This window comes from Mesocricetus auratus, unplaced genomic scaffold (assembly GCF_017639785.1).
Source record: "Mesocricetus auratus isolate SY011 unplaced genomic scaffold, BCM_Maur_2.0 Super-Scaffold_100020, whole genome shotgun sequence".
Classification (NCBI taxonomy): Eukaryota; Metazoa; Chordata; class Mammalia; order Rodentia; family Cricetidae; genus Mesocricetus; species Mesocricetus auratus.
The window spans coordinates 22,934,755-22,960,640 of NW_024429201.1; the positions used below are offsets into that span (position 1 = coordinate 22,934,755).

General features: G+C 44.6%; 1 protein-coding gene across 2 annotated transcripts in view; it reads left to right on the forward strand.

Moving 5' to 3' along the window:
- Sv2c (synaptic vesicle glycoprotein 2C) overlaps positions 1-25,886 on the forward strand; it is a 178,420-nt gene that overhangs the window by 139,174 nt on the left and 13,360 nt on the right. For both annotated transcript variants that reach the window (XM_040728894.1, XM_040728895.1), the window contains 8 exons: positions 2,696-2,829; positions 3,285-3,374; positions 6,780-6,890; positions 7,620-7,708; positions 10,887-11,051; positions 14,430-14,563; positions 16,447-16,650; positions 17,106-17,265. In XM_040728894.1, the coding sequence (XP_040584828.1) occupies positions 2,696-2,829; positions 3,285-3,374; positions 6,780-6,890; positions 7,620-7,708; positions 10,887-11,051; positions 14,430-14,563; positions 16,447-16,650; positions 17,106-17,265 (1,087 nt within the window). The remainder of the gene's footprint in view (positions 1-2,695; positions 2,830-3,284; positions 3,375-6,779; positions 6,891-7,619; positions 7,709-10,886; positions 11,052-14,429; positions 14,564-16,446; positions 16,651-17,105; positions 17,266-25,886) is intronic.

Below are 25,886 nucleotides of genomic sequence, written 5' to 3' on the forward strand. Positions count from 1 at the left end.
AAGCTCCTCTGACCTTCAGACAGGCTTTGTTTTTTTGTTTGTTTGTTTGTTTGTTTTTTGATTGTTTGTGTTTTTGTTGGGTTTTTTTGTTTGTTTGTTTTGTTTTGTTTCGAGACAGGGTTTCTCTGTATTGTTTTGGAGGCTGTCCTGGAGCTAGCTCTGTAGGCCAGGCTGTCCTGGAACTCACAGAGATCCGCCTGCCTCTGCCTCCCGAGTGCTGGGATTAAAGGTGTTGTGACAGGTTTTATTTGTACAAGCAAGATATCACCACATTCAGATCTCTCGCGTGTGCCTGGTCTCACTTCCCTCATATCTTTTCCTCTCTTAGTCTCATTCTACATACTGCTTGCTTGTTTTTTGTCAACATGACACAAGTTAGAATCATCAGAGTCATATGAGAAGAGGAAGCCTCAACCAAGACAATTCCTCACTCAGACTGGACTGATTGTAGGGGAGCCTGTAGGGCATTTTCTTTATTAATGATTGATTGGGGATGGCGGGGCTCACCATGGGCAGTGCCACTCCTGGTCAGGTAGCCCTGGATTATATTAAGAAAGCAAGCTAAGCAAGCCATGAGAGCAAACCAGTAAGCAGCATTCCTCCATGGCCTCAGTTCCTGCCTCCAGGTTCCTGCCCTGACTTCCCTTCCTAATGGACTGTAAGTGCTAAGATGAAATAAACCCTTTCTTTCCCAAATTGTGGTAGGTCATAATTTTTAACAGATAGCAATGGAAAGCAAACTTGAAAACTGTCTCCCCTGCCTGTCTGTCTTTCTAAGGATGCTTACTTACATTTACATTTACAATACTGGACAAGCTTTTTCTTTTGGGATCTTTGACTTAATAACACTCATGACTTCCTTTACCTATAACATCTGCATTATTGGGTCCTGGAGGTCGGAGTGAGAGCCTCTGGTCAGGGTGGGGTCACTTTGCTAGCTACATACAGTGTAGTGACATGGTTAAATCACTTTGGCCTATTTCTGTTGAAAGGGTCACCTTGTGACCTCTCATTTTGAACTGTGACACCAGAGTTCTCTGTCTCTTGTCTTTCTTCTTCTTCCCTCTATTCAGTGGAAAGTGTTTTACCTGCAGTTTAACTCAATCACTGAAGGGTTTTTTTCCCCTAGTGTTGAAAATAATAAGGTTTAGAGATCTTTAAAGAGAGTCTTTATATGAAGCTTTGAGATCACATGAAATGTACACAGTATGGTCCCTTTGTTCTGTCTTGGTTTCCTTTGCATTTTGGACAAGTGAGACTTGAATCTAGGCTATATGAGACATTGGAAGTAATCATGCTTCCTGAACACTAATGGCATAATTAACTTAGCAACCCACATAGTCTTCCAATATTAAATTCTTGGAACAAAACTAATGCAAGATTAATATTGGATGCCACTGGTGTTGATGGCACTTGTCAACAGCACAGTAGATGGGTTGTCACGTGCATAATTCTGGGTACTGGTGTGCAATTCCATCTTGAATCCTGGCAGTAAAGATTCTGCAACTTCAACTGTAGCTCTCAGGATTATGTCACTTCCAGTGTCTCCTAGGATTCCCACAAAAGACAACCCACAGCTCTGTTGGGGAGGGGACATAGACTTTGGCTCACAGAAGCCTTATACTGCCCAGGCTTTGCTGAAGTGTCCCAACGCACACAGTTCCTCTGTCCCTCTGTAAATCTCGCTCTGTCTTCCGTTCGATTCAATGACCTCGTTCTTTCTTATTTGGAACCCTGTTTGAGTTCTACTTTCAGTTATTATATTAATTTACATACCAATTCCTGGAGGGATTTCTATTTGTCCTATCTATCCCATTGTAACTGTTCTTATTATATTCTAATAAAACTTCCATTAGAAGCATTTATGATAGCACTTAAGATGTCAGCTTAGAAGGTGGGATTCACCTTGCTAGTCCCTGTGCTGTCTATCAACAGAGATATAAGTCCTTGTTTCTGATAAGGGCACTGTAAAGTCAGCTTTCCCCCCACATGGCCAGTAAAGGTGTTGTAATGACAGGACTGTTTGCAGAGCTGTAGAGACTGTAAAGAGAAACTGTAGAACATGTTAGAGCACCTGGAGTCCCCAAACCTCAAAGGCCAAAAGTGGGAGGACTGGCCATGAAGAACTGGGGAGGCCACAGGAGGACACTCCTCTGCCTGGCCAGGGCAGGAGAAGGGTGGAGAGGACAAGGAAATTATGTCCTACTCAAACCTAGTTGGGAATCAGGTGTGGTAACAGATGCATATAATCACACTGGTCAGGGCAGAGGCAGAAAGTATTAGTTCAAGGCCAGCCTGGGCTAGATAGAGAAGCATGTCTAAATTACACCCCCAAAACCTGGTTGGGAACTGCATGATGTAGTCCACAGTGGGCCGTTTCCTGATAGAAGATGGGACAGAGAGGAACATGGTCTGGAAGAGTACAAAGAAGACATCCAGCATGGTGGCCTGTTGAAAGGCGCATTCTCCCACATTGGCCTTTGGGGTTTTGTTTTAGGGAATCCCACATGTTCCCACGGCTTAAATCCTGATCCTTTTGACTTGGGGCACCTCTGTCCTCATCTATGTCTGTGGGGGATCTAAAGTTGAGCCTACTACTGTGACCGATTCGCATCTCACCCCTCTGTGGACAGTAAGACGACCTGCCCAGCTGCAGTGTGCAGGGGCTCTCCTTGACTCTTCTGTCCCTTTCCAGGGTGGAGCTTCAGCATGGGCTCAGCCTACCAGTTCCACAGCTGGCGCGTCTTCGTCATCGTCTGTGCGCTCCCCTGCGTCTGCTCTGTGGTTGCACTCACCTTCATGCCGGAAAGCCCTCGGTTCTTGCTGGAGGTAATGCCTGTTGTTACAGAAGTGCAAGTGGCCCGTGCACACTGGGAAGGTTTCTTTGCTGTTTCCAGGAAAGCATGCCTGCCTCTATAAGAGGTGCATTTCCCCTTCCTACTATGGGATTTTGCAGGGTTTGATTTCGTGGAATCGTGCTTTTAGCAAAGAGGGTGTGTAAAAGCCATCGGACAGCCAAAACTGTGCATGCTGTTCCCTAAGCAAATAGCTTTTACTCCATGATGGGGATACTGCTCACTGTTTAAAAAATGAAGCCTTACTGTCCATAGGTGCTATTTCTTCCAACTGCTGCTTTATACTGGTATCCTCAGCCTGTGTGCTTCAGTGGAGAAGAACTGTACACATTTGCATGAAGACCTTCCATGGGCTCTGAAAACCCAGTTGCTGAAAGGCAAGAGTAAGAATGTCTGGCTTCTAGCTCTGACTGCCTGTGTATTTCTTAGGTGGGAAAGCATGATGAAGCCTGGATGATTCTGAAGCTTATTCATGACACCAACATGAGAGCTCGGGGCCAGCCAGAGAAGGTCTTCACGGTGAGTCTGCTCCTTAGACAACCCTTGAGTTCCCAACACATTTTCTGTGAGGGGCCAGACTTTTAAGGTCTTGCCAGTCATAGAGTATTGTGTGTATGTATGATGAGTGTGTGCCCATGTGTGTAGAGACCAGAGGACACCTCAGTGTCAGCTTCAGGAATTTCATCCTCATCCTTTGACATGGTGGTTTGTTGAAGAACCAGTTAAGCTACATGACCTGGCCTAGATCCCAAGTCTGATCCCCATCTCTCCAGCAATGATATCACATGTGTGTATCAGCATGCCCATCACATGTATATGGGTTCTGGAGTTGGAACTCAGGTCCTCACACTTGAAAAGCAAGCTCTCTACAAACTGAGCTATCTCCTTTCTTCCCCAAAGCAGAATTGTTCTTAAAATAAAGAACCACAAGGAGTTATAGAGGTGGCTTCATGGCTAAGAGCACTTACTGCTCATCCAGGGAACCCAGGCTTGACTCTTAACACTGACTTGGTGGCTCACAACCCTCTGTGACCTGGTTCCAGGGATCTGATACCCTTTTGTGGCCTCCAAAGGCACCAAACATACTTGTAGTTCACAGACATTTGTGTAGGCAAAATACTCATCCACATAAAATTAAAAAATGTCTTGAAATCCCCCTCCCAAAAAGAGAATAATAAAAACTAAAGGACTGCAAGACCAAAGAAGTCTTGAGATGTCACTGAGGTACCAGATGTCGCTCAACCCTTCTTGGCCAGGTGACCACCAACCCTTTAACAAAGACCTTCTGAGAAGTTGTTTCTGCAGGCACTTGCTGCCCTGCTCACCTATTTTGCTTATAGAAGATCTGAGTAGTCAAGCCTACTCATGGCCGCCCTGGTCAGTGTGACCACTTAAAAGTTAGCGGGGGATAAGGTGAGAGCATTCCAAGAGCGTTGGGAAACTCAGAAGCACCTGTAAAAGGCCGCTGCAGGATTCTACCAGGACAAGTTTACCTTTTCCTCTTGTTCTGTGTACAGACAGGCTCTTGTTTTGAAGCAATATACACTAGCATGTACTTTAAAAGATGATTCTCTTTTGATTCCTGGGGCTTGCATCTCTTCGCGCCCTATCTTTACTGTTGATGTTGCTTTCCACGGCCTTGTTTTCAGCTGACTTGTGGAGTATGTGTATCTGTATGTGTTACTGCGTGGTGCATGTACATTGTGTGTACATGCCTGACGATACACAGAGGCCACTAAGCGTTCTGTTCTACCAGCCTCTGCTTCTTGGCTTTATTCCTTTGAGAAAACAAGCCTGGAAATTCTCTTTTTCTTCAGTCGCCATAGCACGGGCATGGTTCAGGCCCAGCCCAGATACAGCTTTTTACATAAGTGCTAGGGATTTGAACCCAGGCCCTCATGCTTTGAGCAGCAAGCTGTCTGATCTGTGTACCATCCCCCCAGGTCTCAGTTGACATCTCTTTAGACTCCATCCACTCTCCTTGGCTGGCCTCAGCTGCTCCCTGCATCTCTGGCCCATGCTGCTTGGATGTCCCAAGATCCAGATACATGAATAAAAGGTCTCTGTGGGCATCCTATGTGTCCAGTGGTCCGTCAAAAGCTACCTTCTAAATCAGAATTTCCCATTCTTAAAGTCCCCAACCTCTTCCTTATCCCACATGCCACCAGCAAGTATCAGCAGCACCATCCAAACTTAAACCTGCAGGCCATCTTCTTTAAATTATGAGACACTGGCTCTCCCACAAGAGCCAACAAAATAAAATATATTTCAAAAAATTATGAAAAACAAATATTGAAGACTGGACAAGTAGAAGCTCTCAAAAGTTAAATAGTCGGGCCGGGCATTGGTGGTGCACGCCTTTAATCCCAGCACTCGGGAGGCAGAGGCAGGTGGATCTCTGTGAGTTCGAGGCCAGGCTGGTCTACAGAGCGAGTTCCAGGACAGCCTCCAAAACAATACAGAGAAACCCTGTCTCGAAAAAAAAAAAAAAAGTTAAATAGTCGGGTTTTTTTTAAAGAACTAAAAAATTCAAAGACTGCATTGCTTACACACTCTTGTAAGCCCAGCATTTAAAAGTCTGAGACAGGAGGATCTCAAGTTTAAGATTCACATGGGCAACATAGTAAGACACTGCCTCAAAAGAAAGCATAGTTATCCATTTACTCTATTTGGAAACCCATAGTTAACTCAAAAGTGGTTTTTCTTAACTAGAGACAGTGTCTTTCCAATATTCAAAAGGAGACTACTACTCACCTAGCACAATATGAAAGATACCAAGAGACCCAGCCTCCAAACAGTATCTCCAATAGAATTGCCATTTGGGATATTGGCAGGCTGAAAAAAAGAAAATAAAAATTAAAAAAGAAAAAGAAAAGAAAAGCCCACTCAGTGCCTAAGGAAAATAATATACACACTATTGTGTCCTCTTTATTCAAAAACAGGGATTACCTCCCTCCCTCCCTCTCCCTGCCTCCCCCTCCATGTCCCTCCCTCCCTCCCTCTCCCTGCCTCCCCCTCCATGTCCCTCCCTCCCTCCCTCCATGCCACCCTTCATTCTTTTCCTGTATTGAAATCCTTTCTCACCTGTGTTGTGTCCCTTTTCCTTAGCTCCAAGAGGCTACAGATGTACATTGTCACAAATGTACATTGTCACATATGCACACTGTCACACTGATCCTTCATCTTCTCTTTCTCTTATGTAACCGAGGAGTCAGGGTTGATGCTTGCAGTGGAAACATCTTCCGTTGTAGCCATCTGTGAGTGTCTGCTGGCCAGCCACCGGGTTACCCTACGGGTGAAGGAAAAACAGGTCATAGTGACACTCTATGGATAAATGTTGAATGGGCAAGTGTTAACAACTACAGTTAAAAGCCAATAAATAGCCGGGCGGTGGTGGCGCACGCCTTTAATCCCAGCACTCGGGAGGCAGAGGCAGGCGGATCTCTGTGAGTTCGAGGCCAGGCTGGACCGACAGCCTCGAAAACAATACAGAGAAACCCTGTCTCGAAAAACCAAAAAAAAAAAAAAAAAGCCAATAAATAGTCCCCCCTTCCCCCGCCAAAATAAAAACCTCCAGGAAAAGTACCTCTACATGCAGAAGTTCATGTCTCTGGTGTTTAATCTGCTGGCATGGGTCTTTGAAGTGGCGATGAAAAGGGAGGCATTTTTGCCTTAGGTCGTTCCATCCCCATTGCTCCCCCTCCCTATTTCTCTATGGAATTCCCCATCATTAAGTCATATTCAGTTCCTTCAGGTGTCCTCTGGATCTGTAGATCTCTGCCAGTGTTCTCATGTGTATGCAGAGTTCTTACCAAATACCCCTTTCCGTTCAGAGTTGTGTTTTGCTCATTTAAAATAAATAGCTTAAAATTAGCAACTTCAGGGAGGGGAATTCAACCCTTTGCACTCTGTTGCTGTCCACAGGTGAATAAAATCAAAACTCCCAAACAAATAGATGAGCTGATTGAGATTGAGAGTGATACGGGGACGTGGTATAGGAGGTGTTTTGTTCGCATCCGCACAGAACTGTACGGAGTAAGTATAAGATTCACGACAATCCACAGGCCAATTTCTGACATTTGGGGGTAGTCACAAGAGGGAAAGGCTATGCCTGTCCCACAAAGAGGATGTGTCCCCTCTGTCTAAGGCACCTGTCTCTTGCACTAGGAGCAGGTAACTGGACCCCTTTCAGCTCAGTAGCTAACCAGTATGCTCCATCCTGAAGTAGGAAAGGGGCAGGCTAGGAGTTAGGGCAATGAAAGTCTGCCTTGGTGTCCATTGGCCTCCAGGAAACTGAAAAGTGAGCATTGCTAGGTATGCCTGGTAGTTAGAGCCCATAATTCCATGAACTGAACATTCAAGCTGGGAAGCTTGATGAAAACTTGTCTCAAAAGTAAAAAGTAAAAAGAAGGTTTGGGGATGTAGCTCAATGGTAAGAGCTCTTGTCCAGCACTCATGAAGGCCCAGGTCCAGTCACTGGTACTGCAGGAAAAAAAAGAGAGGGAGGGAGGGAGGGAAGGAGGGAGAGAGGGAGGGAGGGAAGGAGAAAATTTGCGCCTTTGCTTCTATATTGATGTTAAGACTTTATATTGTAGTTGAAATTAATTCAGCTCTGCAAAAACCTGGCTCTTTTATAATTTGTTGGGAAGGAATAGGGAGTGGGGTTCCATGTGTTATGATAGATAGATAGATAGATAGATAGATAGATAGATAGATAGATAGACAGACAGACCAACCGATCACTAACCATCTGGTATTTCACAGATTTGGTTGACTTTTATGAGATGCTTCAACTATCCAGTCAGGGAAAACACAATAAAGCTCACGATTGTTTGGTTCACCCTGTCCTTTGGGTAAGTGGTATTTAAATTCTCAGTGGACAAAATCAACTGTCACATTGTGACTCCCAGTGGTTTCTTTGTCTTAGTTTTGTCCTTCCTTCCTCCTTTTCTCCTTCCTTTTTTCCTTCTTCCTTTCTTAATTTTCACATGGCTCAATTCTGCTAACTTGCCAAAAAAAGGATGTTTCTACCATTTCCACACTCCCTGTTCTCTTCTCAGCTTTATTCTCCCTTATGGCACTTCCTAATTTCTACCATACAAAATGTTTTTTAAAGATTTGCTTTACTTGAACTGGGTAGTAGTGGCCGCACGCCTTTAGTCCCAGCTTTTGAGAGGCAGAAGCAGGTTGATTTCAATGAGTTCAAGGCCAGCTTCATCTACAGAGTGAGTTCCAGGACAATCAAGACCGAGAAACCCTGTCTTGAAAAAAGCAAAAAAAAATGCTTTACTTATTTACATGTGTGTGAGCATATGCACATGTGTTACAGATGCCAGAAAAAAGCACTGGAGATATATCCCTGATATATAATAGGACCTCAGTAAATAGTTGTTGCCATATGAATAAGACTTCTATATGCATGTTCTAAGAATGGTAAGGGTAAATGGTTTTATTTACTGATGCTCAATATCTCTACCACAGAATGTGTGTGTGAAACCCTGTTACCTCATAATAACCTTGCACTGCCAGGTCCAAAGGATCTGGGTGCCTGGTAGAGCCCAGTATCAACCATACAGGTTCCATCTCTCAGCATCTGTAAACTAAGCAAGCATTCCCCAAAGCATCCCCCTTTCCTACTGTTGGCAAGGGGAATGCTTTGGGGTAGGGTCCTGGGAGCTCCTTCTGCTATTCAGCTTGGTCAATCATGAAATTTCATTCCACATTTCTATGTTCAGAGGTTTAGAGTTGGAGGCATGACTCAATAGTATAGCACTTGCCAGGTGTGTGTGAGGTCGTGGGTCCTATCCCTTGTTCTGGAGGGTGGGGGGAAGGCAGGTATGTTAAGTAATCTCTCCCAACTTCTACTATATGATTTTAGAAGAGAGTGGTAGAAATGAATAGTATTGACTTCCTACCATTAGCTCAGCACAGAGTTGGGTATGAAAAAGACAAAGATAAACAAAAAGAAAGTTCTCAATGTAGCCAATACCCAGTGGATTATCTGGGTAACTTACTCATTGCTGACTAGAGTTTAAGTTTTATTGCTTCTTTCCTAAAATCTCAGCACTACCTACTATTGAAAGGACATTCAGCAAATGTTTGCTGAATAAGTAAAACATGAGCTAAAACTCCACATCATTGATGGTGGATTTCCCAAGGTAATGTGTTTTCCTTGTCATTTTCAAGCTTAGCCTTGTGACTAGAGAGCAACCCACTGGTGTTGTAGCCCTGAGTCATTGCTTGGTCAGTGACTACTCTCACCCTCCCACTGCACTGATGCACAGCCTGTGAGGGGCATGGGGTTGGAAATTACTGAGAAGTAAATGTTTGAGGAGTCCTGGTGACAATGATGATGATTACAATGACTCATTTGATCTTTGGGGTACCCTTGATGTGGTAGGCATTTTGCATCCCATTATATCTGAGCAACAGCCTATGAAAGGTGGTTAGTCCTACGTCTGTACAGTCATCACAAGTGTGATAAGCCAATACTGAGCTGAGGGGCCCAAGTTGATGCTGCAGGCAAATGACAAGGGCAGGACATAAAGACAGTCTTTGCAAGCCACTTCCTCTCCTGAGCATCTGAGCCTCGCTGGGATAAACTAGAAAAAAATTGGAGCATACAACATAACAGTTCCCTGGTGCACTCCACCCAGATTCATAGCGTCCTGGATCAGGCCAGATTCATGAACATGGTCCAGGGGTCACAATTTGGAAACTACTACATTAGAGTGACACTATTCCATGCAAATACATTTTTTCTGGTAGTGACACCCACAAAAGAAAAAGAATGGGAAAACTTAATTTTAATACTGCTTTATTCAACTCACTATGTCCAAAGTAGCATCTATGGTCAATATAACATTATTAACATATGATTTTACATTATTTTTTCATAACTCTTGAAAAGTCTGTGCTACCAACACACCGCCAGTTGGACTGGCCACCTTTTGGGGGCTTAGTGGCTGCGTGGGGCCAGTGGCTACCGGACTGAACAACCCCACACATGCCACAGCTTTTAGAGTCACACGTGAGCGATCATGAGACAGGGTGGGAGCAGCCTGGCTGTCCAGGATGTTTGACTAGTAGAGTGCTTGCCTGGTAGGCATGGAGCCCTGGGTCTGACCACCCAGCACCCGTAAAGCATGGATGGTGGCATCTGCCTATAATCCCACCAGTGGTGAAGTGGGGTCAGGGAGAGTGGAAGTTCAAGGCCTTCCTCAGCTACATAGTAAAGTGTTAATCTAATTAATCTTTATCAATAAAAAATCAAGAGTAAGAACCTGAAGATCAGAGATGCAGGGAGCAGCCACCAGTCTCCTCCTACCTCTACTATCTCTCTGCCCCACCTTACTACTTCCTGTCTCCTCTCCGTCTACAGTCCTCCAAACCTCTATGGTTAATTCAGGTCTGCTAGTAGCTAGCTCTGCCCTCTGGCTCCAAGTAAGTTTTGTTTGTCAGAACACAATCAAAATATCACATAGCAACATAGAACATCTGAGGCCATCTGGGCGACATGAGACCTGGTCTCAGAATGAAAGACAAGTGTGAGGGGGAGAAGGCTGGGGGGGGAGGAGGGGAGAAGAAGAATGGAGCAGAGGAGTTAAGAGGGAAGGAAAGAAACCCCAAATGTCCCTTTCTGCTGCCTTGAACACCACTGGGAAGCATGGCTCCTAGTCTAGACTAACAGTGTCACCGTCATGTAGGAAGCAAGAACGACGCTCCATTAGTAAAAGAGGCCATCCTGTGGACTCATGCTGGATCTCAGGACTCTGCTCTACGAGGCTAGCAGACAGGCTTTCTCAGTGGAGCCCCTGTTAGTATGAATGACATTAGGCCAGCATGCCACGTGCTGGGAGAGAGAGGGCAGCCTACCAATTATTGTGTGATGATTTGTTCAAATGTTTCAAGGCACCAGTTGTAACTGGAAGTGCTTCTAAGAGCCACTGTCACCCTGAGTATGTCAGGCAGGCCCAGGCCCTTGTGGCCTTGTGTGCGCTGTTACAAACACATGTCTCTTTGTCTCTGCAGGTACTATGGATTGTCTGTTTGGTTCCCTGATGTCATCAAACATCTGCAGTCAGACCAGTATGCCCTGCTAACGAAAAATGTGCAAAAAGATAAATACACAAACTTCAGTATTAACTTTACCATGGAAAACCAGATCCACACTGGGATGGAGTACGACAATGGCAGGTCTAGAAACTTTGATATAACTTAACTTGCTTCGTGAGGGTGTACAATAAATAAAAACCAAAGCCTGACAGGGGAGGGGTTCCAACCGTGTTCTTAGTTATTTGGGGATGGACTTTGATAATTTAGAATCCACTTTAAGGATATACACAATCTTCAGAAATTGGCAGAGAATCGATCATGTGCCTCTTGGAATTTAAGCAAAAAACAACAGCAAAACCACTTGTGAAACAATGTGCTCTCATGCGTACTGAGCAGCAGAACTAACTCTCCAGGATGACGAGAGAGCTTGGAGGCCCTTGAAGGTTGATAAAGAAGTTAGGAAGGAGAGGAGGGGGTGATTTGAAGAAGCAGGAAGGGCAAGAGAGTTGTGTGACTCTACGTGGGAGACTCCCATTTCTGGAAGGCCACCTCTCTGCATAGCACAAATCAAGGGCTGGATTTCAGTGTGTCGGGCAGCCTGTGGGTTAGAGAGCAGAAATGGTCTCCCCAAGGGAAAGGCTACGAAATCAGCACAGGGGGAGCAAGGATGCGACAGGACCAGACTGCTTAGGTGAACCAGGGTCTCAGGGAGGTGGGTCTGCTTTACCTTTTCAGAGAGAAAACCGGATAGACAAGGAAACCGTGTCCATGTACATATCATCTGAACTGAATCGCTGATATGGACTCACAGTAGCTCATTTTTCCTAAAAACTGTCTTAGTTTTTAAAATGATGAAAGCCTTTAGAATTCCAAGATAATCAAAATTGCTCAAGGCAAAAACCTGTTCGTTAAGATGGAAAAGACTTGTGGAATACTTGTGACCTGGATAATGGATACTTGCCAGTATTTGGGGGGGCGGTCATTATTCTAGTTAGCAATCTAATAAGAGCTCTAATCATCTTTTGGGGGAATGTGTGATGGTTTTGTTTATTAGCAAGCTTTTCAATAATACAATTTATGAAATTTAAAAAAAAGCATAGCATTCGATAGAAACTGAAGATAGGAGGCCATGTTACAAGGAGAGACCTAATCACAACCCAGGCCTGATAGCATCCCTCACTCACCTTAACCATTGATGTCTGCATGTGTGTTTCAAAGAAGCTTGAGCATCAAATCCTGCAACTGTGGGATGAATATTTGTTGTAAAAGTAGTGTTCTTCCATTAGAAATTTCTAAGATAACAGCAGGTGTGACGGTGCATACCTGTATCCCAACCCCAGGAATGGGGAGCCAGGAGGTGGCACACTTGAGTCCAGCACCATACATAGTATATACCACATAGCAAATACGCATTTGAGAACAAACAAAAAGAACGTTTTTAAATGTCATTTGTGCCTGATACAGTCATAATTTTAGAAATATTTATTAGCATTCTAAACTGGATGTCTCATTTATTAACCAGTGTTTGGTGTACTAATAATACAATAATTAGTAATTTTAACAATTCTACCATAAAATCCTTGAGCCGGATGTGATGGCACACACCTGTCATCCAGCACTTGGGAGGCATAGGCAGAAAGACTGTGGGGTTGAGGCCATCCTTGGCTCCATCGCCAAAATCTGCCTAAAAAGTCCAAACACCAACGGGGGAGAGGTCTCACTGTGTAAAGTGCTTGCCGTGAAAGCCTCATGAATCCACACAAAAGTCAGACCTGATTGCATGCACATTTACAGTGCCAGCACTCCTGTGGAGAGATGGGGGTGGAGACAGAAGAATCGCTGGACGCTCACTGGCCAGCTAGCCGGGGCTGTGTGCAGTGAAAAACCAGGAGACCTTACTGCAACAAGGTGGAAGAGTTAGAATAGCATTGGAGTTTTCCTCTATGCTCCACGCATATGCCATGGCACCTACATGCTCACACTCCCTCATGCACACAAAGGTGCGCACACCCATGGGGATATTTTTAGGACCCCAGACAAAGAAAGACCTTGTAAACACAGATTTTTCATTTGAAACACTCAGTTTAGATGATAGAAGAAGGGTTTTGTCTTTCAGAGAACTGTGAAATACTGCTGCTGATTCACCTTTAAATAGCAGATTCCCTGTGTGGTGCTCCCTAGTGGATACCCTTTACACTCTTACCTGGACACTGTGGACTGCACAGATAACTAGGGAGTCCTTCCTTGTCTGTGTGCAGAGCGTTCTGGGAGAACCCAGAGACTTCTTCGCCAAGGTTCTAGACAGCAGGAAGTAGGAGGGAGAGGTTTATCATTTCCTTCTTCAACCATTAGAATTTTACACCAGGAATGCCCTGTGTGTATCACACATTAAAATTGCTTCCCTTTCCCAAATTAAGGTTTATTTTAAAATTTTCAGTCTTCACAACCTTCTTCCCTCTCCATTGGTACATTTAACTGCTTTTACTGCGGGCTCCTGGAGTGGAGAATTTGAAGCTGGTTGGTCTGTGAGTCCCCAGTACATTTTCTGTTGGTAAATGCTGTTGGACGTAGGATGGAATAAACTTGAGAGTGCCGAGTGAATTGTTCTCAATCAACTCATGTGCCTCCTCTCTTTGACTTGCTAAGGATTCACCGAGTCTCTACTAAAAAAACAAGACTCACTGGTGCACACTTACCCATGGCTTCAGTGAGTCCAGATCAATGACTCGTGGGCTCTTTTAAACCCACTATCATCTCCACTACCAAGAACTCCCCATCACAGTACCTTAAAAATGTGTCTCACCCCCATTTCATCATTCTGCGTGTCTCCAAAGGTCAACAGGGCCCTCGTATTTTGATTTGGCTCAAGGAAAATCTTTGACTGTGAGAAGGAAAAGACTCCTGGAAATAAGTGTGCATTTTCTCACCCTTGTCAGTCACCCCTCCCACCACGAAGCAGATCTCCCCTGCTCTGCCATATAAGGTTCTAAACTAAGAAATTAGACTTTATGAAAAACTCAGAGGACTAGGGGTACAGCTCAGTGTAGAGCACTTGTCTAGCATGTGCTAGTCCTAGGTTCAATCACCATTGCTGTAATATATAAATATAGGTAAAAACACAATGTTCAAATATTAACACTTCCTCAAGTGAGATTTGCAAGTCTCTATGGAGACTTTTCCAAGAACGGAACTCTGGGGAAAGGCTTGAGGATCGCGATGAAAGCCCAACAATCCAGAGCCACAGTTCTAGGTCTCAAGACTTTTGCCATCATCTCAAAAACTCAACTAGACCTGAGTGCCATTGCTTCTCCTGACGGGAAATAATATTGAACAATGCTACAGCCCAAAAGCCTTATGCCCAAGGTCAAAGGGGTAAAAACAAAATGCCTAGAAAACCAAAAGTACCCTTTATAACTTAAGGATGGTTATAGCAGGGTGCCATAACTCTAAATGCATTTGACTTAGCTTTGAACCCAAATAGGTAAAAGTCAATTCATTTGTGTGTATATGTTTCTACAGATTCCTCGGAGTCAAGTTCAAGTCTGTAACTTTCAAAGATTCAGTTTTTAAGTCGTGCACCTTTGACGATGTGACCTCAGTCAACACCTACTTCAAGAACTGCACATTCATTGATACCCTTTTTGAGAACACAGGTAAGGTATGACTTACACTACTAACAGTGGCAGCAGGGAACCTTCAAAGAGCCTCCATCTTAGCAGACACGTCGTAATCATGTGACAACGGCCCAGAAGCTGGTGTGGCGAGTGGACATTAAAGTGCGAATGAATGATTTCCCCATCTCCATAGAATCAAAAGCAAGCTGGTCTTGTTTTGCTTTCTTGGATTGAATATAGAGGCCTACCCAAGCTCAAAGGTGGCTAAATAAATAAATAGCCTTTGGGGGAACACTTCTTAAAGCAAAGAATTGACCTGTGGATTTATTTGTTTTTGTAATCTCGATTTCACAATCTGGCTCTTGTTTAAGAAAGCCTGTCTAACTCTCCAGTCCACAGTATGTGGCTCTGCTCAGTAGCTTCGAATGCCTTAGCCCCAAGTGCGCAATGGAGTTTCAGAAACCTCCCAGAGAAATAAAGGAAGTGGACAAAAGTGTGTAATGAAGCTTCAGAAATCCCCCAGAGAAATAAAGGAACTGAACAACCCAGTCTGGGTCATCGGACTCTTGCAATCTCAGACAGCTTTCACAATATCTGAGGGTTAGAAAAGTTAACGGATTTTGACACAATAAATGACCTAGTAACCTTAGTAACAACTGACCTTGGAGCCTGGTCTAAGCGACTGTAGTGCCCATGCTTTCCCATTCCCACATATTTGTCTAGAATCACATCCCAGCATGCAGGTAGATGAGCGTCTGCCCTGTTAGCACCCTGGCATTTTGGTGCTCAGTTGGGAGCCAATTCTGCCCCACTCCAGTGAGAACGAGGGCAAGTGTTGTCTTCTGACCCATCTGACCCAGAAGACTAGCTGTTCTGAGGGAGTGGAGGTAAACTTTTGATCAGCAAGGATGATGATGGGTTTCACCTAAGCTCCTTTAGCAGAACCTAGCACCATGTAAAATCCTTCCTGGAGTGAAAAGTTCAACAATAACAAGATGCATAGAATGGCTGCTGTTGACCTTCATAGGAGACTGGCTTTCATTCTTATGTGACTTTATCTACATCGACCTTAAATTATGAATGATGCTTTAAGGACCCAAAGAGAGTCCTGTTCCTTCAGTGTTCCTCAGAGCTTCTAAACATGAGCTCAACATGAGGTCAACCCAGGTATAATTTAAAACAAAAATTTTTATGCTTGTATTAAATAGAATGTATTTCTATTAAAGACAATGGTCTTTATGTAATGTGATAAATATGAAGTAATATTGTAAAGGTATAAGCAATAATATAATTATCAAAGGAAAACCATGGGTTATCAGGGTAACTGGAAACTTTAGCTAATTTAGTCCCTTATCCAACAAAGGCAGCACTCCACGCTGCTAGTTTGTAATGTGAGGTTCCAGACCAGTTCTCATGCTGCAGCAAAGTGACACAAAAAGTCAAGCCAGCTCCAGCCGTGGTATCATCAGGGAATTGGCATTACCACTATTCTTTGCTGAACATGGGGGGGGGGGGGCGGGTAGCAGTATATCCAGGCAATGTGTCTGCTGACAAAGGGCAGAAATCAGGCAACACCCTGGGCTTTGGCACCAAATTAGAGGGTCTCCAGTTAGCTGGGACTCCATTAATCTCTGAGCCATCTCTCCAGTACCCACCTCTTTAAAAAAAAAGTTGCTACTGTAATACTTACTCATACAATCCCCAAGAGACATGGACAGTTTGGGCATCATATCAGAGAGGGCTGCATAGAACCTTGGCAGTTGAATAATTCTGTTAAAACATAGAAGTCCTGTTTCACCATCTGACATGAGCCAAAACCTATGCCCCGTGCCATCTTTTATCTCACGTATGCCCAGTTACCACCCATATCTGTCATTAGCACCGGACAAGACCTTGATGGGTTTTATCTGTTGTTTCTACAGATTTTGAGCCATATAAATTCATCGACAGTGAATTTCAAAACTGCTCGTTTCTTCACAACAAGACAGGATGCCAAATTACTTTTGACGATGACTATAGTGCCTACTGGATATATTTTGTCAACTTTCTCGGGACATTGGCAGTGTTGCCAGGAAATATTGTGTCTGCTCTCCTGATGGACAGAATCGGGCGCTTGACAATGCTAGGTGTGTGCTTACATTCCTGAAAAGAAAGGGAGCTGTCCCTGTGTCATAGAGAGAACCTGTTTCCTACCTTGTTCCCTGTCCCTTAGAAATGCATGCCCATAAGAAATCCCTTAGACCTTTCATTATGACTGAACTGAAGTTAAAATTGTGTCTAACTACATTTCATATGAGCAATCCCCATGAGTTACAAACTGAAAAACTAATTATGTATAACTAATGTGTATTTTTTCCACGTAAGTAGATGAGTAGGGGGATGATGTACATTTCCACACGTCACATTCAAAAGGCATTTAGACTGCTTTTCAAACAAGTGGATACACTTGAACTTAAGTTCTATAGAGCCCAGTCTGCAGCTTCCTCATGGAGCTGTCTTCTTGAGAGACCTTCAAGACCCAAAGATCCTCACTCTTCTGGGACAACAGATCCTCACTCGATCTTCTGTCCTCTGTTGGCAGGTGGCTCCATGGTGCTCTCAGGGATAAGCTGCTTCTTCCTGTGGTTTGGCACCAGTGAGTCCATGATGATAGGTATGCTGTGTCTATACAATGGACTGACCATCTCAGCGTGGAATTCCCTTGATGTAGTCACGGTGGAACTGTACCCTACAGACCGGAGGTAGGCTGGTATGGGACCACTGAAAGGCCATTGCAGAACTAAGCAAACTGTCACACCCAAGGCAGTGAAAATTCACAAAATATCTAGCCTATGAACTTGTTGGTTTTGCTTATATCTTTCAGAAAGATTCCTAGCAGGAGTTAACAGGACAGTGTAGAAATGTAATTACAGCCATGATTTAACATGTTGGCCAACAATTACAGGGAACTGTAATGTCACAGTGAACATCAGGATTTAATAGCCGATCTTAACCTCCATTTCGGGAACTTCTCAGTCTTGTGAGAGTCATTGCCTTACATTCACAGGTACCTGTACTAGCAACTATAAAGAGGTAGCAGGTGTCTCTTGATCTTTCTAGGCTGTTGGAAGAAAGCCTAATATACGGATAATTATTTACAAGGAGGCTAGAGAGATGGCTCCATGGGTAAAACACTTGCCATATCAAGTGTGAAGACCTAGAACCCACGTAAATCTGAACACAGTAGCAGCAGCCAGTTCTGCCCCAAATCCAATGCTTGTAGTGAGAGGTAAGGACAGGAGAACCCCCAGAAACTTGCAGACCAGCCAGAATGGGGCATACTTCTGCCAACAAACCAAGATATTCTTTCTCAAACCAAGTGGAAAGAGGGAGCACCCCCTGAGGTTGTCCTCTGTGAGGTTTTATTCTCCCTCTTACAGTGAGACACAGTCACAAGTTTCCCTGAAAACAGACTCTGAAGACCAGCATGTAGGTGCAAATCTGTGTATGTTCACATGTGTGTATGTTAACTGTCATATATGCATATTCAATCAGCTAAGGTCATATTCAATTACTATCTAATGAGTCTGAATGGCACAAAACCCATATTATGTAAGGGTGTACGGGCAGTGGGGGTGTGACAATCTGTCCAGGCAGTGTATCTGCTGACAAAGGGCAGGAATCAGGCAACACCCTGGGCTTTGGCACCAAATTAGAGGGTCTCCAGTTAGCTGGGACTCCATTATGAGTCATCTAGTGTTCCAGAGACTCAGGTCTGCTCAAACAGCCACAGGAGGTGTTGGCACTTCTCATTTCTTTTAGTGACACCACCTGAACAGAGAGTGACCCCTCAGTCTTCCGACCTCCACAGTGTACTGTGGCTTGAAAATATTTGTGTGTTTACACACACACACACACACACACACACACACTTTTCTGAAGATTTATTTACATATGCATTTGTGTTTTGCCTGCATGCAAGTCTGTGTGAGCATGCCAGGTCCCCTGGAACTGGAGTTACACACAATTGTGAGCTGCCATGTGTGTGCTGAGAGCTGAATGTAGGTCCTCTGGAAGAATAGAGGGTGTTAAATCTCTCCAGTACCCCCCTCTTTAAAAAAAAAAGGTTGCTACTGTAATACTTACTCATACAATCCCCCAAGAGACATGGACGATTTGGGCATCATATCAGAGAGGGCTGCATAGAACCTTGGCAGTTGAATAATTCTGTTAAAACATAGAAGTCCTGTTTCACCATCTAACATGAGCTGAAACACATACCCTGTGCCATCTTTTATCTCATGCAAAATTCCCATGTTTTATTGCTTTGGATGTCCTCTGCACTGAAATAGTCTGTAGTCCTTGAAAAGAAAGAGAACACTCCCCACAAACAGACCTACACTGAAACATTTGAGCACTTGATTTGCTACTGATTCATTTTCATAATTTATTGACCACCCTTAGGTATATCCTGTACAGGGCAGACTCCCATATTTATTTCTCAGGAACATCTTAACATCTTTGCCTGGCTTATAAGGCCTGTATTGGTACCTATATGCCTAACTTCTTATCAAGCATCCAAAACACAATAACCCAAGATACCTGCTTATCAAACACTCTCATTCACATTCTTAGTAAACTCTCTGTCTTGTTCTTGGGCATTGAGAAGAATCATACAATCTGCATACAGCATCCCCTTGACCCAGCCAACCTAAGTTCACTCTCTATGTGTAGTAAATACAATGAGTTTTCCTTCGTCAGCATCTCATTTTGAAAACTGCACCCACAAAACTGGGCATTGATGGATACATTATCTCTGTGTTAAAGCAAAGCTGTAAGAGCCTCCTTCCCATTTTCTTTACATTGTGAGTTTGATGGAATTTTAGGTTAAATCATCTGGTCACATAACTCATAGGAGGATAAGTGATCAGTATTCTCTTGAGGAGGGGCGCTGGCTTTGAAAAGGAAGAAAAGAAAACTCAGTAATTGGGTAGGCCATTAGCTACCCAGATTCTGTGCTTGGAAAGGTGCAACACCAAGGAAAGGAAAAGTAAGCTTGCTGTGAGCGTTCACTTGGGTCTTCCAAGAATTGCATGTACAAGAACTGGGTAAGCTCTGCATGCTCTTTCCTCTCAACGGAGGGCAGGCCCATGTTGGTTCTGTGTACAGTCCCGTGTACATATAGTTGCAGCGTGGTCTGGTTGGGTCACTGGCAGGAAGGGACATAGTGGTTGCTGGGTCAGGTTTCTTTGAATAGTAGTGTCTGAACTTGGACTTGGGTTGCAAGCACACAAGGAGGCAGGAAGAGCAGGGTAGTCTGAGAAGTGACACCTGAAAAGGCCTGGAAGAGGCCAACCCATTGATCGTCCCATGAGGACCAGAAGAGGGGGCTCATATAGAGATAGACAAAATCAGACATAGGTTGGGAGTTCACTCTAATGCCCAGAGAGGAGGCAGAAATCTTACTTGCATTGCGCCCCGAGGAAGATGTAACCAGAGAAAATTTGGATGGGGAAAGGAGAGGTCAGAATCCCACATGTTTATGGATACTCGGGAAAAAAATTAAGCAAACTGCATGGTTGGTTATATATTGGAATGAGGGAAAGGGGTTCTCAAAGGAGGGAATCTTTGTTGAGAACATGGTTGGGCCATGTTGAAGCAGGGACTTTGGGGCAGCAGAGCATTTAGGCTGGAGTCAGGGAGATAATGAGTTCCATTTAGAGGAGGTTGAATTGTCATGTCTTCACAGAGCTGCCCAGTGGGCATTTGAATATTTATGTCAGAAGCAAAATGATGCCTCATGTGGGGATAGAACCCACTGACTAATTGATCCAACAGATACTTTGGGAATGCATATCCCGTGCCAGAGTGGTTTCAGTCACTGGGGTCCAGGAGTGCTCAGACAGCAAGTCTGGGTTTAATGGAACCTATGCTCAGGTTGTGAGAAGACAGTCAATAAACGACTAGATAACGGAAGTGGACATAGCATATCAGTTGGTGCTTATAGAGAAAAACAAAACTACCCAGGGGCATAGAGAATGCTGGCGTGGAGGAGGGCCGTAGTTGCAATAGCAGGGTCCAAGAGATATAGATCCCATAAGGTGACATTTGAGTAGATGCTTTGGAAGAGAGCTTTCACAGCATAGGTAACAATAAGTGGCAAGGCCCCAAGAGTATGAGGGGAAGGGATCAGTTAGAGGAGGGGCTGGACTGGGCATGTCCTCATTTCAATGTCCCCCTCCTCACCTTCTCTTTTTAGTCTCTTTTATTGTCAAAACTGTAAACTTCTCTCAAATCCCATGTGTCACGTTTTGCTTTTTTTGACCAACATGGCTTTCATCTAGCCAGTGGCTTTCTGCTGCCACCATGTGGCCGTGGTGGAGTTTTTTTTTTTTTTCCTTAACACGTCTATGTCCTTCAACCTTTCCCTCCCTGGAGCCCAGGCCAGGACCCACACCTGGGAGGTGATGGAATCCTGTGCAGGCCTCGGACTGGAGTATAAATCCTCCCTGCAGTGAGTTCCTGCCTTTCCCTGGCCACCGGCCTCCTCCTTCCTGTGCTCTCAAGTGTGCACAGTTCAGATATGACCCCGAGAGAGGTTTGAAAGCAAAACCCTGGCAGCTCACACCTGCTACCCCCTGCTAGTCTTGATGGTCGCTGCTGTCAGCCAAGTCTGTAGGATTTTTCTCCTTCTCAGTGAGGTAACATCAAACCACTGGCCAGAGTTAACCCCCTAACTCTCTCCCCTCAGGACTGTTCCAGTTCAGACAGATATTTACATTTCCTCCCCACAACCGACCAGTAACAGTAACCCTGACCCTTACTGACCATGGGTGCCTGTAGGGAGATCACTCAGGCATCCTGTGCCTTGGTGGGTCCTTCTACTGCCAGAATTCCCCTTGCCACCACCTTCGTCTGCTGCTCTATAATAACCTCCTTTTTAGATTTTGATATGAAGGACTCTTTGAACTACCTACCGAACCTATGTATTCCTGGTTTACTTTTCTCTGTGTGCCACATCGTCACATTTCTATCTGTCTGCATTTTTCCATGTTTACATTTTGGCCGTTGAGCAGAGTCAGATTCTTTCTCTCTCTGACAGAAATGAAGAGTGAGAGCTGAGCATGACGGCCTGTGTCTGTAATCCCAGCACTGGAGAGACTGAGGCAGGAGGATTAGGATTCACATTTTAGGCCAATCTGAGCTCCATAGAAAATTCCAGGCCAGCCTGAGCTATGCAGCAAAACCCTGTCTCTGAAAAAAGAAGGGGAGCGTGAAGGAAGTATACACAGTTTTTACCACAGCCCCACTACTACAGTGTGGTGCGAGCATTTCTGGCTGCGTGTAAAAACAGGATGGATGAGAAACAGATGAGGGAAATAGTCATCCAGCCGTTCTTGAGCTGGAAAGTCACCTCCCTCTATTCTGGGTACCGAACAAGTCCTTGCATGAAAGGGCCACAGGCATCATGATGTAGAAACAGCACAACCACCAGCTTGTAGCTCATCAGGCGTCGGGCGTCCTTGTTAAGATACAGTGTTCAGGCTTGTGTGCTCTAGGACCTGGATCCATACCAAGAGTCCCATACCACTAGTTTGAGTCTGCTGGGCTCAGAGGATGTCTGGTTTCCTACTGTGCTAATGGCAGGGCATTCTTTCCAATCAACTGCATGCCCTAAACCCTGCTCATATCACCAATGAAAACCCATCCTCCACCCTTGCCAGCTTCTAGAATGGTACATCTACTGCAATCATTGCCTGCCTGCTGACTCCTGATGTACTTACTGCCTTTAAATCATGTGCTATAGTTATTGAACCATGCCACTGAGCACATGACAATGGGACATTAGTTTATTACTTACTGTTTAAAATGTGACACTGACTAAAGAATTGGTTTCTTAAGAATAGGACTTGGTCTTCCTCATTTGCTGGATGAATGAGATACACATCTTACGCTATATGGTGGCCCATATAGCAGAGCTTAGAGTCAAAGGGGGAGGAGCACAAGTCAAAGGGGGAGGAGCACAAGTCAAGGGGGAGGAGTTCAAATCAAAAGGGGGAAAGAAGCAGAAGTTCATGACCAGCCTAGCTTACATAGACTCTGTCTCAGAAGAAAAAACAAAACAAAACAACAACAAAAGCAAAAACTCATACAAAAACAGAAGGAAATGCGATCTGTAAAATTTACCTGGAAATGGACTATAGTGTTCCTTCATGCCTGAGGTCAAGCTTCCTCACTTCTGAAACAAGTCACTTAGACCAGCTTTGTGGGCTTTCTCCACTGACCCCTCCGTGTCCCTGCTCCACTTTGCCACTGTAGTCCTTCGTCTCGGGACCCGTGCTGTCAGCTTCCTCCGCCACACAGCAGTGCCTGCTGGAGACCTGCTTCTGCTCCCTCTGCTGCACCAGACACGGTGCCTTAGCTAGGTTGCTGTTGCTGTGAAGAGACACCATGACCACAGGACTCTTACAATGGGAAACATTTCATTGGGAAGGCTCGCTTACAGTTCAGAGGTTTAGCCATTATCCACATGGTGGGAAACAAGGCAGCATGCAATGGCCTCTCTAGGCCTCCATTCAGGGACACCCGTGACGCATGCCTGGCTTCAGCAGCTTTCCTTAATTACAGAAGCAAATTCCATAACTCCTTTCTTCTATCTTTAACTCTCATACCCAAACCATGTGACTGAAAGTGCCAAGTTCTCCTGCCCAAGGACAAATTCCTTGTCCAATTACTTCTCCACCAGCTATTGTTTTCAATAGTTTCCTTCACTGATTGAGCCTGGCTATCCTGAAACTTGCTCTGTAGACCAGGTTGGCCTTGAACTCAGAGGTCTTTCAATTACATCTTCACCAGCTTTCTGTTTTAGATGACTTCCTTCACTGCCTAAGCTTGGCTGTTCTGGAACTTGCTCCGTAGACCAGGCTGGCCTCAGACTCAGAGAGCTGCCAGCCTGTGTCTTCTGTGTGCTGGGATTAAGGGCATACACCACCACACCTGGGTCTAAACTTTTCTTTCATTCCTTTTCACATGTTGTAAACTTGGCTGGGTAGGATCTTGCCCCAAGATGACCACTCCCTTTATTCCATTGTTAATCTGTTTACCTCCTTGAACACTAGATTTAGTTCCATTCCACTTTCTGGTGCTCCGCTTCTCCTCAAATTTTGCAGTTTCTTGTTCCTTTCCATTATAAATCCTCTTTAAAGTTACTACTAATAACCACACAACAGAGTCTATACTAAGATGTTTTGAGGATTCCTCTGCTAATGGAATTAGTCCAAAACTCTTCAGACAGAGGCAAAAGGCAGCCACATTCTTCACCAAATATCACAGGAATGATCTGGAGACCACATACTCTTCTCCTCCAAAGCCTCTTGAGCCAGGCCTTTACAGTTCAAATCACACTCAGAGAGTTGCAAGTTAGAGAGCTGCCTAGGCTACAGAGTGAGTTCAAGGTCAGTCTTGATGATTTTGTGATCCAAACAACAGCAGCAGCAGCAACAGCAACAATAAGACCTCAAATTCAAAAGAAAGGAAAAAATAAAAGACCAGAAATCCATGGGTTGCTGGGCTACACAGCAGCATGAATGGTTCTTGGCCTCAGATGAACTTCCATTTGCTACCCATCATTCTTAGTCATTCTATTCTTCTTCACCCTGGCCCAGGCCCACACTTTCTAGCCAGGGTTATCAGATTCAGTGATAAGACACAAAGGATCTCATTGTTACCTTGGTTTCGTGGTAATATTTTATTTTGGCAGGTGCAAGCAACAGGAAGCACTTAGAGTACAGAGGGACTTTGAGGAGGAGATGGACAACCACCTTGAGCCTAGGAGTCTGCTCAGTCCACAGCTCATGGGAAACTTTCTTTTCCACCTGAGGGGGTGAGGAAAGCAGGTTGGTGGGGGTTCAGGCTGACACTGAGGAAGACGCTACCCTTTTCAATAAGACAATGTTTTCCATTAACTATCAGAAATCAGTGCAGGGACAAGTATGTAGTTCCACAGTAGACTCACATGTACCAGAGTTCGGGTTCAGTCCCCACCACTCATTGAGAAACAAAGAACAAGCACCTGAACCCAGCCTTCTGACAAGACTGATAATTTTCTCTGAAAGAAACAAAACGGTAATTTGGCATCAATAAACAAATATCACCCAATTAATACCCATGAAAATGCCCAAAATTGCCAATTTAAATGCTTCAAAAATCTACTTCTAACATACTTGGAAGCATTCGGGAAATCGTTCATTCACCAAGTATCACAGGCATCCTCAAGCCTTTGAGAAGGATTCTCTGTAAGCCTCTGCAAGGACTCTGCAGCCCTGAGCTGGCCTAGGGGTCTCACTCTGCATCAGAAAATGCCCGGGGTTACAGCAGGCAGTGTGTAGAGCAGTGGGTGAGCTATGGCAAAGGCCGCTGAGGACCTAGGAGAGAGGAGACACTGAGTTGGAGAGAAGCTGGCAGTGTCTGCAGAGATAACCCAGCTGTGAAGTGTAGAAGCAGACCAACCAGGAACAGGGGCCAGCGAGGGGGCTCATGGCTGGGAGGCCTTGAACTCTGAAACTGTGGCAGGTTTGCTGCAGGACAACCTGGGCTAGAGAGACCCTGTCTCAAAATAAAAACAAAACAAACAGAGTGGGAAAGTTGGAAGGATCTCATGGGGGGGGGGGATGATCACAATGCATTGTAGCACAGGTTGCCCAAGCCAGGAGGAGCCCTTTCCTCTTGGTTCTCCTCTGTCTCTCTCCTCTCACCCATCTCACAGGCTCAAGCTCCCAGTCTCCACTAAGCAGCATCCTCGTTCTTTGTGTTTTTGTTTTCGTTTTTTTTCCCGGGCTGCTCTACACTGCCTGACGCTCCCTAGCAAACACAAAGTCTGCTGTGTATTTGAGTGTCAATTGCAGGATCACCGATGTTACCCCACATTTGGAAGCCTCACTAGACAAAGGCGCAGTGAGAGAAATGGTGGTTACATGCTAAATGAAACGTTCAAACACAAACAAACGAGACAAAACCTCATAAGAGTGATTTTTTAAAAGAGAGCAAAATTGTATAAAAGCTCTGCTTGGGATCATTTGCATGACTGGAAACAGGCTGAAAGGGATTCGGAGAGGAAAATGATTTGTTGGTGGAGGGGAAATGCATGTTTTCTTTTGTAGTTTCCTTTATTGTTTAACAGTACATCCAAGTCCATTTTAAAATGCAAACATCCCTGGGAAAGTAACAGTGTTCTCAGTCCTGGACACACCTTGTGGTCATAGAATTTCTGAAAACACCAATGCCTAACCCCAAAAGAGCAATAAATTCAGACCCTGTGGGTGTAGAGCCTCTGCCAGTGTTGTGGAGCGTTGCTGCTTGTGTTCGGCTTTTGTGGCTTTTCTTT